Source organism: Lissotriton helveticus, chromosome 1_1 (assembly GCF_964261635.1).
Source record: "Lissotriton helveticus chromosome 1_1, aLisHel1.1, whole genome shotgun sequence".
Taxonomy (NCBI): Eukaryota; Metazoa; Chordata; class Amphibia; order Caudata; family Salamandridae; genus Lissotriton; species Lissotriton helveticus.
In genome coordinates, this window is record NC_136057.1 from 365,049,021 (window position 1) to 365,064,733 (window position 15,713).

The following is a 15,713-nucleotide window of genomic DNA, read 5'->3' on the forward strand; positions in this document are numbered from 1 at the left end:
GGAATTGGAACAATCCTTTAATTGTGTTTTTTGTGTTGTAGGTCTCCCTCCCCACTGTCCCCTTCCTTTCCTTCCCTTGCTTAATCATTCCTACCCTCTGCGCTGTTATATCATCAGAGGGTGGAGCGATTGAGAGGTGGACCCATTTGAGCAACACGACGACCTGGGAGTTTGGAATAAAACCTTGACACAATCAGGGATTTTTATGTTCCCTCAATGCGGGAACCACAATAAAAGGTAGTGAGGACGAATATAGATACTCTATGGCATTAATAGGGGGTTTCTAATTGAACATGAAGGTCTTATACCGGCCCGACCCTGTGTACACATTTTTGAAACCACTATTGCCTGCTCTTAGAGGTGCTAACTATCCCACATTCGATACTGTGTTATGGACATAGATGTATAGATATAATATGACATTAATTGTATGTTTATGAAACATCCCTAAATAATATAGTGAACTAAAAACATTAGAGGTCACTTTACAATAGTATAGCAATTGTGATTTACAATTATTGCAGTAATTTTTTGCAATAGTCAAAGCAATTTAGTATTCTTTGAAAAACCACCAGGTAACCCAGACAATATGGAATATATTGGGTACACCAAAATAACATATTAGTTATTGGTAAATCGTTAATGTAAGTTTTTTATACCTAATACTCCCGGGAATTATCTGTAGAACACTGTGATTATGGTCATAGTATTTTTTCTATTTTTTTCAATTGCCCCGAAGCACCAGCGATAATGTAGGTAGCTAGCAATGAGCAATGATCAGCCTACATGATGCGTCGGCCCATACAACATCACACGCACTTTAATGACGCTCCAATATTCATCAGGTGTATGGGATTAACTCAAGGTACTTAAGGCCGCTGTAAGAACGCTTTTGTCATCTTCCTATTGTGGAGCAGTACCAGATATTCCCTCAACGCAGCGGATCCTTTCATTGAAAGGTAAGAAATACGGAACATAGGGTCTAACAGAAATAGGAGGTTTAACATCCCGTTTCTGTGTTCATAGAACAAGGTCATCTTTTGACTCGTGTTGTGGACACAGAGATAGTCGCTAAATATCGCCTATCTAAATCGATGGATGGCAAATATATTTCTAAAATATTTTATATATACTATTTCAGGATCAGATTGGGAGGACATACCGCGATAGTACGTGCTTGATTCAGGGAGATGTGAAACCCCTTTTATATTAGACAGAGAACTGATTTGCCTCTTGTTAACAGATTGGTGTACTTTGAGGTATGCTGCTCTGTTAAAAAAAAATGTGGGACATCATGGCTCTAAATTAAATAAGAGATTGAAGTTATGTAGTATCTGATACCTATTGTCTTTACTGATATTTCTCATAGGGCTGCCGAATTCCGTTTCCAATTATACAGGCCAGCCTTTTTAGGGCTCGCCTACGCAGCGCGCAAGCGCTGCATAGGGAGACCTTTTGCCATCACTCAGGACTTTTGCCTAAACGCGTGCATGTTTTCCATTCATTTGTATTGCAACTTGTGCGCGTTTGGCATTCCCTTGCGGGAGCGACCAGCGGCGCCATCTGTTTTCAATTATCTTGATCACGTTTTCAAAACAGATTTCGCCACTGCTCACTCCCGCAAGGGAAAAACCAAACGTGCACGAGTGGCAAAACAACCCAATGCAAAACATGCACGCGCCTAAGCAAAAGTAAACGCTGTGTGTGTCTGGTCCCTGTTACCATGCAGAGACTGCTTTTTGCTTCTAATATTCGGCCTCTTTCTGCTCTCCCTTGTGCCCCCTTCGAGATCCTCCTCTTCTTCCGCATTCTACCATCACCCTCCTACCAATAGTCATCCATCCACCACCACCACGTCCACCACCATCACCATGTCCACCACCACGTCCAACACCACCACGTCCACCACCACCACCACATCCATCACCACCACCACATCCACCACCACGTCCACCACCACGTTCACCACCACGTCCACCACCACCACCACGTCCACCACCACCATCACGTCCAACACCACCATATCCACCACCACTACGTCCACCACGTTCACTACCATGTCCACCACCACCACGTCCACCACCATGTCCACCACCACCATGTCCACCACCACCGTGTCCACCACCACCACATCCACCACGTTCACTACCACCACATCCAACACCACGTCCACCACCACCACATCCACCACCACCACGTCCACTACCACCTCTTCCACCACCACCACATCCACCACCACGTCTACCACCATGTCCACCACCACCAAGTCCACCACCACCACATCCACCACCACCAACACGTCCACCACCACATCCACCACCAACACCACATCCACTACCACCACGTCCACCACCACCACCATATCCACCCCCACCACCATGTCCACCACGTGCACCACCACCACGTCCACCACCACCACATGCACCACCACCACGTCCACCACCACCACATCCACCACATCCACCACCACCATGTCTACCACCACCACCACGTCCATCACCACCACCAAGTCCACAAACACAACCACGTCTACCACCACGTCCACCACATCCACCACCACATCCACCAGCACGTCCACGACTACCACCACTTCCACCACCACCACATCCACCACCACCACGTCCACCACCACCACATCCACCACCATGTCCAACACCACCATGTCCACCACCACCATTTCCACCACCACCACGTCCACTACCACCACGTCCACCACCACCACACCCACCACCATGTCCACGACCACCATGTCCACCACTTCCACCACCACCTCGTCCACCAACACCACGTCCACCTCCACCACCACCATATCCATCACCACCACCACCATGTCCAACACCACCACATCCACCACCACCGCATCCACCACCACATCCACCATAACACCACGTTCCCCACCACCATGTCCACCACCACCACCATGTCCACCACCACCAGCACGTCCACCACCTCCATTTCCACCACATCCACCACCACCACGTCCACCACCACATCCACCACCACCATGTCCATCACCACCACCATGTCCACAACTAACTATGGGTGAATTTTGCGGATTCGCGGTCCGCAAATTCACGCGAAATGATGAAAAACCCAGTAAGTTAACGCAAAAATCCACGAACTCGCGGATTTGCATCATGACCTCGTGTGTCTGTAACTTTGCCACCTTGCCTAAAGGCACCGAGGTCCCTCGAATGAGCTGTCCATCATAGTGAGGAAAGGGTGGTAAGAAGTTGCATCAGAGACCTATCAGAGCACCAGATGAGGAGAAAGCAGCCTCCTGGTCACAGGAAGTACACGGGGATTGTGCTACAGAAACTTGTGGATGCAAAGACCTCCATCAAGGGTTACATCTAATTGTAGGCGTTAGATAAGGGGAGGTAGCACACCTGCCTAGCCTCGACCGTGCTCACTAGTTCTTTGGGCTGATTATAATGAGTTACTGAATTTGAGCTTCAACTCGGGCACCTGCTTATATCACTAAGTGCTTCTTGTTGAGGTTTAATTTTTGTGACAGAAGCATTGTGCCAGGATGAATCCTGCCTGCATATTTATCCATGATGATGCCAACGGTTGTGCCATACCTCTACTCAACTGGAGTACTTTCTACTGGCTAATCAGTAAGTGCTACCTCGAGTGAGCTGTCCATGCTAGTGAGGAAAAGGCGGGAAGAAGTTGCATACCCTAGTGTGTGTGGGGCGGGGCTTCTATGCAAGTTCACATGCCTCTTGTTTATAAAGGGTCAGAGACCTATTAGAGCACCAGATGAGGAGAAAGCAGCCTCCTAGTCACAGGAAGTACATTTGGATTGCGCTCGAGAAACTCGTGGATGCAAAGACCTCCATCAAGGATTACATCTAATTGTAGGTGGTAGATATGGGGAGGAAGCACACCTGCCTAGCCTCGACCGTGCTCACTAGTTTTTTAGGGGGATTATAATGCGTTACTGAATTTGAGCTTCAACTTGGGCACCTGCTTTATTTATATCTGTTAGTGCTTCCTGTTGAGGTTTAATTTTTGTGACAGGAGCATCGTGCCAGAATGAATCCTGCCTGCATATTTATCCACAAAGATGCCACCGTGTTGTGCCATACCTCTACTCAACTGGAGTACTTTCTGCTGGCTAATCAGTAAGTGCTACCTCGTTGGGTAAATGTATAGTGCTTTTGCTACACTACAGCTGCGTAAAGGCCCAGAAGAGTTGTCTCCAGTGACCATGTGTGTCTGTAACTTTGCCACCGCCCCGACAGGCGCCGAGGTCCCTCGAGTGAGATGTCCATGATAGTGAGGAAAGGGCGGGAAGAAGTTGCATACCCTAGTGTGTGTGGGGCTTCTATGCGAGCTAACATGCCTCTTGTTTATAAAGGGTCAGAGACCGATCAGAGCACCAGATGAGGAGAAAGCAGCCTCCTGGTCACAGGAAGTACACGGGGATTGCGCTCGAGAAACTCATGGATGCAAAGACTTCCATCAAGGATTACATCTAATTGTAGGCGGTAGATATGGGGAGGAAGCACACATGTCTAGCCTCGACCGTGCTCACTAGTTGTTTGGGCTGATTATAATGTGTTTCTGAATTTGAGCTTCAACTCGGGCACCTGCTTTATTTATATCTGTAAGTGCTTCCTGTTGAGGTTTAATTTTTGTGACAGAAGCATCGTGCCAGAATGAATCTTGCCTGCATATTTATCCACGAAGATGCCACCGGTTGTGCCATACCTCTACTGCAAAAAAAAAAAAATCCACCCGCAAGCGGATTTTTGGGCAATTTCGCAAGATTCGCGGATCGCAAAATTGCTGATAATCCGCAAAATCCGCGAGCGGAACGGATTTTGTGCCCACCCTTATCCACAACCACCACCACGTCCACCAACAAGTCCACCACCACATCCACCACCACCACGTCCACCACCATGTCCACCACATCCACCACCACCCTGACCACCACCACCACCACGTCCACCACTACCACAACATCCACCACCACCACTATTTCCACCCCCACCACCACGTCCACCACGTCTACCACCACTACCTCCACCACCACCACATCCACCACCACCACGTCCACCACGATCTCCACCACATCCACCACCACCACCACCACATCCACCACCACCACGTCCACCACCACCACATCCACCACCACCACCACCACGTCCACCACAACCACATCCACCACGTCCACCACCACCACGTCTACCACCACCGGTGACAGGTAAAGTGTCACTGGAGGGCAGGGATAATAGGAGTGTCAACCCCGGCTGTACATGGGACATTTAAGGATGCATTGGGTGCGATAAGATGGGAACAATACCAGACCCAAGATACATTTTGAAGAGGCACAATGTCACAGGGGCTCCTGTAAAAGTACTCACAGCATCTCTAACTCACAGAGGCATACCTGCACGAGCCACTCACTCAAAACAAGCATTGACATAGCCAATAGGTCTTGCCTTTGGGACCTTATAAGTGTTTAGCCATGCAACACTTGATGTTGTTGCACCAAGGATATTGTGCTGGATAACTAAACACTTATACGGTCCCAAAGGTGAGACCTATTGGCTATGCCAATGCTTGTTGATATATTGGCATAGGACTGCCCAATTGTTTAGCAGTTTATACCTTGTGAAACATGAGAACATTCAAGCTTCAGGTGGGTCATTATAGTTACCCCATTATGAGAATTCTGAAAATATATTGTATATAGGGATCTTACGATTTTGTATATATCATTATATTTTTTATTTAGAACCCACAATCTCTAAGAATCAGATTTTAAATACCAGTACTACTTCATTCACAATTGAGCATAATGACCTATATCTAAAAATAAGCTGAATATAGATATATATATCTTTGATATCCCATTGTCATTCTATGGATACATAGTGAGGCCCAATCCCCAGATGTAATTATAACAACTGCAATGGGAATAGCTATGGATTCTTTGCCTTACTCTCTCAATCCCCTAGGGGAAGTGAAAAACAATACACTGGTAACCAGGTATAGGACGGGCGCTCAACAATAGTAAATGGATCCAAGTAATAAATCACCAAATTCTGATAGGCGCTACAAAGGGAGAAAAAGGGTGGTTACCAGACAACCCTACCACACCTGGGTATGGCCCTTACATAAGCAAAAAAATGGGATAGTCCCTGAGCACCACAATATCAAACATATATATATAAGTAATGGTCTGTTCTGTATAGGCAGTAACAAGTATAAGGTATACACAGTCAAATCAGACAGTATTTAGCAATAAATTGAATATGATTGTGATCATATGGATATTTATATTGATCATACATTATCGCAATCCATTTCTCAAATCAAATCAAAGAAAAATCAGTCCACAATAATTATGAGTTCTCCAGTAATCAAATTCTCAGGAAGCAATTCGTTCCAAGATGAATCTTCTTTATTTATTTTCTTGATTTTTTTTTAAATTTTCTTGAAAAGGATTTCCTACAGTCCAATGTAGCCAATGCAGCCAACACGTGTTTCGTCAGGCACTGGTGTGTGCCAATGACTTCCTCAGGGCTGTAACCCAAACATCAAAATAATATATATCAATCATTATGTACATGAGAATCCTTTCTCAAGAGTTTTAGTAGTAAATCTTCGTGATTGGGAGGATCCCATTTTTTACCCTAGGGGAAGTGAGCTGTGATATTTAATTATTAGAATGTAAGAAGGGTGAATGATGGTGACTGATGTCTAGAGGTGTGAATGGATTGGTTAAGTTAAACACAGGACCCTAAAACAATTATAAACTGTATTTGTGATGCTGCTTCATCATGAAATGAGGAATGAAAAAAAAAATTCCCTACTATTTTGCTTATTTTTAACCACCGGTTTAATGTGAATTGTGTTTTTTTAAATAAATTACTGATGTCTGAAAGTGTTTTTATTAATCCTACATTACTTATGTTGTTGATATATATATTTTGTTTCAATACAGGCACATATCACACTGTGCTAACTCTAGGAGAGACATTTATTTTGAAAGTCCTGAAGAAGGTGGCGTAAAAATACTTAGCACACCGAAACTTGCTGATGCTTTTTTCTACTGTCAAATTTGAGGAACGTCTAATTTTAAGGATTGATAGATTCCAAAGCAACAGATTCAATTGAATTAACGTATCTATGCTGATTTGTAGTGTGTCCTTTGTTTTTGTCTCTCATGTACATTGATTTGTTATATGTACGAATTAATTTTAATCTAATTTTTATTTGTCTAGATATAGAAATATCCCTGAACGCCAACGCCATTTGATGCAGGACTATGTTGACATGAGTACAACACCCAGTGGCAATGGAAGTATATTCGAACCATTGTCACAGTGAAAGTTGAGCTTTAGAATCCTCACCCTACCTGCAAATGCCTTGCATTAATGGCTGACTCACTCTCACTGACTATCACACTCTCACTGACACTCTCACAGACTCTCACTGACACTCTCACAGACTCTCACTCTCTCAATGACACACACTAACTCTCACTCACACTGACTCACTCACACTGACTCTCTCACTCACACTGACTCACTCACACTGACTCTCTCACTCTCACTGACAGACTCTCCCACTCTCACTCTCTCACTGACTCTCCCACTCTCTCACTCACTGTCACTAACAGACTCTCACTGACCGACTCGCCCACTCTCTCTCACTCACTGACTGACTCTCCCACTCACTGACTCACTGTCCAGACTCTCACTGACCGACTCACCCACTCTCTCTCCCACTCACTGACTGACTCTCCCACTCATTCTCACTCACTGACTCACTCACTCACTCTCAACACATATTGCATTACAAATGTAATAGGTGTCACATTTGCGAAAGTTTAAGCTATTGGCATTGTAAATGACAATGCTATTAATGTATCTATTTTCAAAACCAACACATAAATAAAGAAAAGTGTCATTTACAATGCCAATAGCTCAAACTTTCCTAATACGAGACCTATTGCATTGCAAATGCTTGTTGTACTCAGGATTTTGCTAGCAGAATGTGTTTGTGGTTGATGTGGCGACATACAGCTGGGTGCAATCACCAAAGAGGCCCTGGGGACCGGCTCAAATCGACCCATCACTGGCAGGATGGTGAATTTCACATCGCAGCATTCCTCAGACTCTACGAAATGCCTCCTCTGTTGTCATGGAGACGGATGCTTAGGTTCCTCATCTCCTCTCCGGAGCGGATTCTATCGGTCGCTGATTACGCATGCGCAGTCGCTGCTCTGGCAGAGACGCTCCATCCCTCGCTGTGTGATGCGAACGGGAGCTCGAGTTGGTCCTCCGGGCCTCGGCTTCTAACAGAGGTTCAGGAGGGGGCAGCTAGAGGGCGTGGGTGCGAAGATCCCGTCGTATAAATAGCGCGGGGTTCGAGGGGTCCTGCCCTTTTCAGTGAACTACCCTTTCCTCTTCCGTCGCTGAACTGGAGCAGCTGCGTGGTGGCCGCACCCCTCCCACAGATGCGGCACAGGAAGCAATGCAGCGCCCCCCTCACACCCCCAGCAATGCAGTCAAAAGCAATGCAAGCTCCCCACATTCACGCGCACACAACACCCCTCCCCCAAACCCACCCACTAGTTACAGCACAGGCAGTGCATGCTTCCTTATAATCACAGCAGCAGCAGTGCAAGCGTCCCTCTTACCCAACGAAATGCATAGGCATCAGCAGTGCAAGCATCACACACATACACACCACCCCCTACCCCCCAAACCCACCCACTAGTTACAGCACAGGCAGCAATGCATGCTTCCTTATAATCATAGCAGCAGCAGTGCAAGCGTCCCCAACATCCCCAGAAATGCACATTTAAAAGCAATGCAAGCTCCACACACACACACCATCCCCTCCCCCTACAAGTTACAGTACAAGCCGCAATACATGCTTCCTTATAATCATAGCAGCAGCAGAGCAAGCGTCCCTCACATCCCCAGAAATGAATAGTCAAAATGAAAGCACTCCACCTTTATGTCTGTGTGCAGGTATGTCTGCGGGTGTTTTTTTCATTGTGTGCGTGTGTATATGCACGCACATGCACACAGTGAAAAAACACACGCGCACAGACCCACACCCCCTATGTCCCCACTTGTAACAGCAGTGCATGGTTGCTGCTATGCTTTTAACACAACAGGTGCTGTATGTGTGGTTGCAATGCAAGTATCCCTCACATACAGACGCGCTTGGCATGTGCAGCAGTGGTGCAAGTGTCACTCCCATTCACAGAAATGCAAGGAACACACACACACACACACGTGTATGACTGCTCACAGCAGAGCAAGTGCCCCCCCATCCATTCACAACCACCAAGACAACAGCAGGGCAAACATCTTTGTTTCATACACACAGACAGACACACACACACCAGCTGCAGCTGAGGCAGCGCTGCACGTCTCCTTATACACAGTGCAGGTGCAGTATGTGCAGCACCGGCTCTACTATCTCTCTCCCTCGCTGCACTGACACACACCTACAGCACAGACACCACAACTGTATCCATCCATCCATCCATCCATCCTCCTTGGGCATCTTTGAGTTCCCACGTTGGATGCCTTCAAAGAGGGTAAAGATGGCCGAGTGAGCGTCCACCGCAGCTGGGGATGAGGAAATGGAGGTGTGCATAGATAAATGAGTGAGTCCGTGAATGGGTGAGTTAATGTCCCTCAACACACTCAAGGCCTTAACAACGCCGGCTCAGCCAGGCATACAGTTTCCCCGCAAGCCGAACCACGCTTGCCTTAACCACGCCTATGCGCAGTCGAGATGCAGAGCGGATAGGCGGGCACAGGATGAGGGAGGATCGGGAGAGGAGCTGGTCTTGGGAGGGTAGTGTTTCAGGGTGGGGGTATTTTTTAGGGCTCAGAAGTTTCAGGGTTGTTTATAGGACAGGGAGCAGTTTTACGACTTGGGGGGGGGGGGGGTCTGGTTCTGGGTATTTTACAGGTGTAGGGGACAGTTTACAGGGCTCCTGGTGGGGTGACTAGGGTTGGGGTCGGTTCTTTTAGGGCAGGTAGTCAGTTTGTAGGGCTCAGGGAGGGGTGGGGAAGGGACAGTCTTCAGGGAAAGGGGCAATTTTAGGCCTCAGGGCAGGGGTGGACTGGGTTACAGTAGATTACGGATGTAGGGGTCAGTTTTTAGGCCTCAGGGCGGGCAGGGGTCGAGATAGTTTTTAGGGCATGGGGACAGTTTTTAGGGCTTGGGAGGGGATATGAGGCAGTTTCAGGGGCTGGGATAGTTTTAGGCAGCGGGGGGGGGGGATAGGTTGTGCTACTTTACAGATGATGGGGGCAGTTTTTAGGGCTCAGGGCAGGGTCTGTGGTCGGGGTCGTTTTTAGGGCATGGCGTTAATTTTTATGGCACAGGAAAGGTTAGGGGAAAAGGGACAGTTTTCAGGGCTGGGGGCAGGGGTATGATCTTTAGCACAAATGTCCCTTTACCAATCATGTTCTTACCACAAAGTTTCATGGTAAAGGCATACATGGTAAAGATGTGGTTGTGGTTAGGACCGCGTAGTTCAGGCATGTGTTGCTCAGGCATGTGTTGTTCCATCATACAACCGTTCACGCCATCAACTTGACTGAACAATACAATGACCTACCCAGTGTGTTTACCTCAACTTGGCTCCAGCGCCCAAGCTGGCTAGGGTTGGAGTCATAATATTACATCTGCTCAGCTCAGCCCATACATTCAGTAAGGGGTGAATGCATTTGTGAGTGAGGGCTAAATTAAAGGTTGAGTGGCATGCATAGGTGAGTCAGTGGATGGGTAAAGTAATCATGGTTTTACGCGCGAAAACCTGTTCATTGATGGGTGACTTTTGGAATGTAAATGTAAGTGTGTTGTTGGATGTATGAGTGGATGTGTGAGCGGAAATGTGGATGAATAACAACAGACAGATAAGTGAGTGGGTAAATGAGTAAGAGTTGATGATTAGATCAGTGGTTGGTTGAGTAAATGGAAACAATGAGTGAGTGGATGTATGAGTAAGTGGGAGGTGAATGGATGCAGGAGTGAGTGAATAGGTGAGTTGGAGTATAGGTTAATGTGTGGGTTGATGGATGCGTTAATGAACGTGTGCATGGGTGTTTCATTTGGTAGTTGACTGTGCATGCTTGAGTGGTGGGTGAGTAAATTGGTGAGTGGGAGAATGAATGGGTGAATGACAGACGTATAAAGGACGTCAGAAACAAAGAGAAAAAGAGACAAAATGATGCAAAAATAAAGCGGTAATAATAAAGCAAGGGACATTGACAGGGTGTTGCCTACCCACTGCACTTTCGCTAGACCAGGCAGCTTTTCTGTTTTCTAAGCAACTCTGCTTTCAGTTTAACAAGTAGAATAAAGGAAACAAAATCAAGCATACAAACTGCTGGACTTGGAAATAGCCACAATTTAAATTTACAAAACAACATCTCCTCTATCCTGCCCGACTCTCCCGAACAAACATTGATTTAACACCAGCAATAAATGACTAAGGGCCAGATGTTGGTAAATAGCATTTACCAATTCGAAAATACCGAATTTTACCGATTCTGTATTTTCAAACCGGTAAATGCTATGTAGCAAATCATTCGGTAAAAATTACCGAATCGTTAAGATTCGGTATTTACCGAATCGGTATTTACCGATTCGGTAATTGCCATTCATTCCTATGGGCCTGGAGGCCCATAGGAATGAATGTCAATTACCAAATCGGTAAATACCAATTTGGTAAAAGGGGGAAAACATTGAAGGGTGGCAGGGTGTCACTTTGACACCCTTTTGCACCCCTCAATTGTGTATGGGTGCACATGTTGCAGACATACATGTATGTCTGCAACAGGGCACTGAAGCAATTTGCATAAAATTGCTTTTTGGGGTGTTTTCGTTATTTACCACCAACTTGTAATTGGTGGTAAATAACGAATCCTAACATGGGATAAGCACTCATTTAAGTGCTCCCTACATTAGGAATTCGGTACTTTTCCGAATCGGTATGTAAGAAATTGGTAATTTACCGATTCCTTAAATTACCGATTCGGTAAATTAACGAATCGTTAATTTCGGCCCCTACATCAGAAAAGCCTATTACCGGTCGGTAAACCGACCGGTAATAGCCTTCCTACATCTGGCCCCAAATTATGTGGCAGGGATGGCAATGTGCCTAGAAAAAAAGGCAAACTATGCAACAAAGGTGGCAAGTCCTGCAGCAGTATTCCAAAATCGCCATCTATTTAACACACTTGCTACAGTCTGGGCAAGGTTCATCTCATTAGCTCCAGTTTAACCCGTCCTTAGAGCAGCCAGCCAATGAGAGGTGACCCATTAACCTTCAAGGAAGACCCGCCTCTGCGCGGAACCATGTGGGGTGCTCTTTCGGTAACTTTTGATCTGTTTGAGCTAAAATAAAGACGCTTTTTTCGTAATTTCCCAATAATGCAGCAGATGGTGGATTGTGCGGTGAGTGCGGTAAATCAATAATTAAGCAGAAAACGCAACAGCTGCAGAACTGCATAATTCAAGTGACCCTGTTAATGTTTAAGTGTGGTGCTCTGCTTGGAATTTTAATGAGGCTCATCTTCTACTGAGGACATATTTTAGCAGCAGTGAAGAAAGTTGTTGCAAGTCTAGAATGCAATAACCACATTTTGCACAGTTTTTCGTATGGGTAAGTTTAGGGTACACGAATCGAGGGCAGGCTAAGCCGCTGAGCTGAGCTGAGCTGAGGTAGGCTAGCTGGGTGGAAGTGTTATTTGGTTAAACTGGTGATGTAGACAAAGAGACACACAGCAATAAAGCAGACAGAAATCCTCGCCAAGGCCCTACTCTCTTGAATGGGTACAGTTTCTGTGGTCAGTGTGACCAAGCTGGCCTTCTAACACAGTGGTCAACAGAAGATTCAGGGGCATATTTAGTCGCGCCTGTACCACGCAACGTGGCACATACACGACACAAACCCAAAATGCGATTTATGAAGCCATGCAAGGCCACTTTGTTTGGCCCTGAGAGGCTTCTCTGGGCTACTCTGCCCTGGGACGGCGTTGCATTGGCGTTGCATGGCTGTCCCCACGCAACTCCCATGGTTTCTGATGCATTCCCAGATTTACTTAAGGTGGTAGACCGGGGAATGTACCAAAAAGATACACCTTCCCAGGGGAGGCGTATTGAGGAGAAAAATCTTTATTTTTCCTCGTTACTTCCTCTTTCTATATGTGCCGCTTTCTGCAGCACATACAGAAAGAGGAATATTCCTTGCAGGATTGTGAATGGTCAGGAAGGTGCTCCTTCCTGCACAAAAACAACCCTGTATGCCACATAGGTACCCTTGCACCATGGTGAAAGGGTGCCTTCGTTTGGCGCTAGGCAGCCAAAACGACACCAGAGCAGAAACAAGTCAGGAATGCAGCGTATTCTTTTAAATACAGCACACTCCTGCAATTCCCTGTCATGCAGCGCAACAAGGTGACTTGCTGCGCTGCACTGCGCTGCGAGACGTTCCCATAAAGATGCCCCATAGTGTCTATTTCCAGCCCAGATCTACAGTGCGCGACTTTGGACCCAGAAGAGATTGCTAGATGTTGTTAAAATGAGCTCAAAAGCTTTTCTTTAGCTGTCCATGCGTTGTAGGCTCAACTGCATGACTCTTGGCAAAGATATATCAGTTTCCTGCGTGTTCAAGACCTCAGGCTAAACTTGCTTCCTAAAATCGCTGACGGCAAATCTACTTCCTCTGCAGAGGACTGTGCATGCACTTGTTCTGTGGGTCTCACGTGCACTCCCACCAGGGACCTCACAAGGTTTCTATGAAGGCCACACATGAACTTCCTCAGGAGACCTTGTACGTGTTTCCTCTAAGTGCCTCACATGCACTTCCAATGATGGCCTCACATGCATTTCTACTGAGACGCTCACATGCAGTTCCTCTGAATGACTCACATGCACTTCCTCAGAGGACATCACATGAACTTCCTCTGAGAGTGTTGTGTGCAATTCCTCGAAGAAACTCACACGCAGCTCCTCCTGAGGACTGACATGCACTTCCTTAGAGGACTTTACATGCACTTCTGCTGAGAGTCTTATGTGCACTTCCTCCAAGGACCTCACACGAAGCGCCTCCTGAGGACTGACATGCACTTCCTCAGAGGACTTTATATGCATTTCCCTCTAAGGGTTTTGTGTGTACTTCCCCAAAGGACCTCACATGTGGTTCCTCTGAATGAGACACATGCACTTCCTCAGAGAACTTTGCATGCACTTCCTCTAAGGGTTTGTTTGTGTATACTTCTCCAAAGAACCTCACACGTAGTTCATCTTAGGACCTCACGTGCACTTCTTTAGAGGACTTTATATGCACTTCCTCTGAATCTCGTGTGCACTTTCTTGAAGGAACTCACATGCAACTCCTCTGAAGGACTCACATGCACTTCCTCAGAGGACTTTACATGCACTTCCTCTAAGGGTTTTGTGTGTACTTCTCCCAAGGACCTCACATGTGGTTCCTATGAAGGAGACACATGCACTTCCTCAGAGGACTTTACATGCACTTCCTCTAAGGGTTTTGTGTGTACTTCTCCCAAGGACCTCACATGTGGTTCCTATGAAGGAGACACATGCACTTCCTCAGGGGACTTTACATGCACTTCCTCTAAGGTTTTTGTGTGTACTTCTCCCAAGGACCTCACATGTGGTTCCTATGAAGGAGATACATGCACTTCCTTAGAGGACTTTACATGCACTTCCTCTGAGTCTCGTGTGCACTTCTACAAAGGATCTCACATGCACTTCCTCAGAGAACTTTACATGCATTTCCTCTAAGAGTTTTGTGTGTCCTTCTCCTATGGGCCTTACATGTAGTTCCGCTGAAGAACCCATGAGCACTTCCTGTGAGAACACCACATGCACTTTCTATGACAACTAGGCAATCCATGCACTCCGCTCCTTGTAGAGCTGCCTACTTCCTAGATCAGCACTATACATATAAGTGTGAACTATGGATTCTTGAGAGGCCACATCTGCATGGAATCCATCGCCCTGTGACGCGCAACCGCAACCTTGCATTTGCTACGGCACCACCACCCCAAAGTGGCGGTGACCTGACATCCACCTCTTCCCCCTTTGCTTCTGTTGGGGCTTCCAGACCCCATTATGGATTAAAAACAAGGTGCACTTACCCTACGACGACAATGATAAAATCTAGTAAATTCCAGCCGTTGCGCAGGTACGCGTTGGGATGGAAGAGAAGGCCGTATGCGATGACTTTTAAAAATGCTTCCACTGTAAAAATGATGAGAAAGAGATACTCCACGCGCTCCTGGAAGAAAGAAAAACAGAAGGTGTTACTCTTTTTTCACTCTTTCCTTCAGAGAGGTGTTCTGTTTTCTGATTCATGTCAACAAAAAGCTGCATTTAATCAATGAAGCACACAATGGCACAGGCAGATGGCTCATGGAAATAACTACATTGGTATTAGTAAAATACTACTAAGCACAACCCAATCTTTGCTGTGCCTGGTGGCTTGGTGTACTAATGCATCCACTGTAGGGGCCTGTGTTCGACCTCAGGGTCACAGGTTCAAATCCCAGCGGGTCCACTCAGCCTTTCATCTATCCGAGGTCGATAAAATGACTACCATTGAGTTGGCTAACAATAAACATCTGTTATTCAGCGCCAAGAGGCCCATGGGTGAACATGGGCTTTACAAATACACGTTATGTTTA

General features: G+C 46.4%; 1 protein-coding gene across 6 annotated transcripts in view; it reads right to left on the reverse strand.

The window, feature by feature from the left end:
- Positions 1-15,713, reverse strand: part of CACNA1C (calcium voltage-gated channel subunit alpha1 C) — a 2,299,705-nt gene that overhangs the window by 940,686 nt on the left and 1,343,306 nt on the right. For all 6 annotated transcript variants that reach the window (XM_078673661.1, XM_078673663.1, XM_078673662.1 and 3 more), the window contains exon 4: positions 15,168-15,307. In XM_078673661.1, coding sequence (XP_078529787.1) covers positions 15,168-15,307 — 140 coding nt within the window. The remainder of the gene's footprint in view (positions 1-15,167; positions 15,308-15,713) is intronic.